Here is a 3,973-nt window from a genome sequence, read left to right as displayed (position 1 = left end):
AACTATATGGTGCAAATTCTGTCTTAACCTCAAAATTATTTAATCATATTCACAGTCCTTCAGCCAGTCAATACTGTATAAGTAAAAATTATTAAAACTTTGTATTGCGTAATTAGAAAAAGGAAAAAGAATGAACAGGATTCACTTTCCATTTGTTTCAGGTTCTCTACCGATAACTGTCTGCTGGTTACCAGATTGTGCCAAGCCTGAAATAAGCAGCCATGCAGAATTAGGAATTTTTCCGTTGTAGATGACAGATACCAAATTCAAACTGGCCTAAGTTGGGGTGTGGGGTGAGATATGGGAGGTGAGGAATTTAACTTTCTGAAAGGATTAGGCGTGGCTGTTCTAAAGTTGTCCATTTCTGGTTTTGCTCTGAGGCAGGCTCTGGACATGTGGCCACAGGTGGTTCCAGGCTCATGTGGTCCTTCTGCAATCTCAAAAGAAGAGTGCTGCTTCTCTGATAGTTTCAGCAGAAATACCAAGATGCCTCTCATATGTCCATCTCTGAACAATCACTAGTGCAGGCAGGGCATGGTATTACCAAGTTAAGTGTGCATCCCTGGCACCAAAGGATAGGGCTGACACCACCTAAATTGTCTCAGATTGGGGAAGAAGTGGTCCCCCAAAGGAAAATTGGGGTACTGTTAAAAGCAGGGGAAAAATTGCTGGCCATGTGAAAGCAGTTGATGCCCATGACACATTGCCATGCAAAAAGATAGGGGGCGGAAGGAGAGAGGGAGATGGGGGGAGACAAAGATAGAGATGATCTAAGTTCATGTTGGGTAGTCTGAATTTTAATAGTAAATGTATAAAAAAAAATTAACCACAAGATTTTATGGTTTGTTCGTTATCCATGAAATCTTTGGGAGAGTTCTAAATGGCTTTTGGTTTTTAAAATTTTGTGTAGTTTTATTTCAAGAACTTTAAAAGAAAAGCAACTGAAAATTCTTAAGAAAACATTTCAAGGGTAGCCAAATGTTTTTTGTTTTTGTTTTTTTTTTGAGAAAGGGTCTCACTTTGTCACCCAGGCTGGATTGCAGTGGTGTGATCTTGGCTCACTCCAACTTCTGCCTCCCAGGTTCAAGTGATTCTCCTGCCTCAGCCTCCCAAGTAGCTGGGATTACAGGTGTGCGCCACCACACCCAACTAATTTTTGTATTTTTAGTAGAGATGGGGTTTCACCATGTTGGTCAGGCTGATCTCAAACCTCAGACCTCAAGTGATCTGCCTCCCCGGCCTCCCAAAGTGTTGGGTTTACAGGCGTGAGCCACCGTGCCAGGCCATCAAGGCTAGCCAAATGTTTGATGACCTTAATATGGCTTATTATGATGTGTTCATGGCCTAATGCTATTCAGAGTTTAAAAAAAAATAACCTTGGCAAGGTGATTTATTTAGTCCTCTGTTAATTGTATTTTGGAAAAATAAAATTTCAGACCTTTATAGTTAATTTTATGCTTAAATGCTTATTGATAGTGTCATTTAAAAATTATTTTAAATTTTATTTAAAACAAGGCCAGGCACAGTGGCTCACACCTGTAATTTCAGCACTTTGGGAAGCCAAAGCGAGCGGATCACCTGAGGTCAGGAGTTCGAGATCAGCGTGGCCTACATGGTGAAACCCCATCTCTACTAAAAATACAAAAATTAGCCAGGTGTGGTGGCACTCGCCTGTAGTCCCAGCTACTTGGGAGACTAACGCAGGAGAATCACTTGAACCAGGGAGGTGGAGGTTGCAGTGAGCCGAGATCGCGCCATTGCACTCCAGCCTGAGGGACAGAGCGAGACTCCATCTCAAAAAATAAAAAAACAAGTAGATAGTGTCATTTTTTTTTGTTTTTTGAGACAGGGTTTTGCTCTTGTTGCCCAGGCTAGAGTACAGTGGCATGATCTTGGCTCACTGCAACCTCTGCCTCCTAGGTTCAAGCAATTCTCCTGTCTCAGCCTCCTGAGTAGCTGGGATTACAGGCGCCCGCCACCATGCCCAGGTAATTTTTGTATTTTTAGTAGAGATGGGGTTTCACTGTGTTGGCCAGACTGGTCTCGAACTCCTGACCTCAGGTGATCCACCTGTCCGGCCTCCCAAAGTGCTGAGATTACAGGCATAAGCCACCACGCCCGGCTGATAGTGTCATTTTTTTTTTTGTTAAGTTCGTGATTACCATACACAGAAGTTGAAAGAGAAAAATATTTTTCACTATATGTAATCCATGTGATACGAAATTCAAAAGCCACAAAACTATGTATTGAAACTATATATAGTGAAAATAAGTCTTAATTCTAATCTTCCCTAAAGCCAATCACTTTGATCAATTTCTTATACATATTACTAAAGCTGTTTATATAAATACTGGTGTGTGTATGTCAACATGTGGTAACATACTATGCAGACTCTTCTGCTTTTTCTGGTTAATATGTCTTGAGATTGTTCCATTTCAAAACAGTTTAACATTGACTAGTGGGAATGTAACATAGTACAGTTGCTGTGGAAAACAGTATGGCTCAAACTGTCTTTTTGTTTTCTGAGATGAGATCTTGTTCTTTCGCCCAGGCTACAGTGCAGTGGCCCAATCTCAGCTCACTGCAACCTCTGCCTCCTGGGCTCCAGCAGTCTTCCCATCTCAGCCTCTTGAGTAGCGGGGACTACAGGTCTGTGGCTACCACACTCAGCTAATATTTTTTTTCTAGAGATAAGGTCTCACTATAAAATGATTCTCTGGCCTTAGCCTCGTAAAGTGCTGGCACTACAGGCATGAGCTACCATGCACGAGCCATTTGAAAGGCATGAGCCTTTCAAACTGTTAACACATAGACTTACCATAATATCTAGCAATTCCACTCTTCAGTACATACCAAGAGAAATGAAACATATGTCCACATAAAAACTTGTACTGCCGGGCGTGGTGGCTTATGCCTGTAATCCCAGCACTTTGGGAGGCTGAGGTGGGCAGATCATGAAGTCAGGAGTTTGAGACCAGTCTGACCAATATGGTGAAACACCATCTCTATGAAAATTACAAAAAAAAAAAAAAAATTAACCGAGCGTGATGGTACACACCTGTAATCCCAGGTACTCAGGAGGCTGAGGTAGGAGAATTGCTTGAACCCAGGAGGTAGAGGTGGAGGTTGCAGTTAGCCGAGGCATGATCTCAGCTCACTGCAACCTCTGCCCTCCAGGTTCACGCAATTCAGCCTCCTGAGTAGCTAGGATTACAGGCACATGCCACTGTGCCCAGCTAATTTTTGTATTTTTAGTAGAGATGGGGTGTCACAATGTTGGAATGTTGGCCAGGCTGGTTTCGAACTCCTGACCTCAGGTGATCCACCCACCTCGGCCTCCCAAAGTACTGGGATTACAGGCGTGAGCCACCGTGCCCAGCTGAATTATACACTTTAAATGGGTGAATTGTATGATATATGAATTCTCTTTCAAGCTGTTTAAAAAAAAAGTATGTTAATGTGTTAACATGTTTTTGCTTTCAGTTCTTTCTACAACTTCAACAGGCTGCACTGGAGGTGTTTGCAGAGAATAATACTCTGAGTAAATTGCAGCTGGGACAGCTAGCCTCTATGGAGAGCTCCGTCTTTGATGACATGATTAACCTCTTAGAGCGTTTAAAGCATGATATGTTGACCCGTCAAGTAGACCATGTTTTTAGAGAAGTTAAAGATGCTGCAAAATTGTATAAAAAAGAAAGGTATGTCCCCTATGTAAGTCAGCTCTTAATACCAGTTTGGTAAAAGTTGAAGATGGTATATGTGGTCAGATTTCCAAGGTGTCCAGATAGAACCCGGTTTGGCCTTATGTACTTTAAACTTCATTGTTGGAAATCTTTCTAAAATATGTTCTTGGACTTTTTTTTTTTTTTTTTTTCAAGAGTCCTACTCTGTCACCCAGGCTGGAGTGCAGTTGCGTGATCTCGGCTCATTGCAGCCTCCACCTTAGAGGTCAAGTGATCTTCCCACCTCAGCC

At 42.2% G+C, this 3,973-nt stretch overlaps 1 protein-coding gene across 2 annotated transcripts in view; it reads left to right on the top strand.

The window, feature by feature from the left end:
- Positions 1–3,973, top strand: part of RINT1 (RAD50 interactor 1) — a 59,621-nt gene that overhangs the window by 45,221 nt on the left and 10,427 nt on the right. For both annotated transcript variants that reach the window (XM_012000360.1, XM_012000359.1), the window contains exon 12: positions 3,484–3,698. In XM_012000360.1, the coding sequence (XP_011855750.1) occupies positions 3,484–3,698 (215 nt within the window). The remainder of the gene's footprint in view (positions 1–3,483; positions 3,699–3,973) is intronic.

Source organism: Mandrillus leucophaeus, unplaced genomic scaffold (genome assembly GCF_000951045.1).
Source record: "Mandrillus leucophaeus isolate KB7577 unplaced genomic scaffold, Mleu.le_1.0 Scaffold627, whole genome shotgun sequence".
NCBI lineage: Eukaryota > Metazoa > Chordata > Mammalia > Primates > Cercopithecidae > Mandrillus > Mandrillus leucophaeus.
This window is presented reverse-complemented; position numbering and strand designations above follow the sequence as displayed.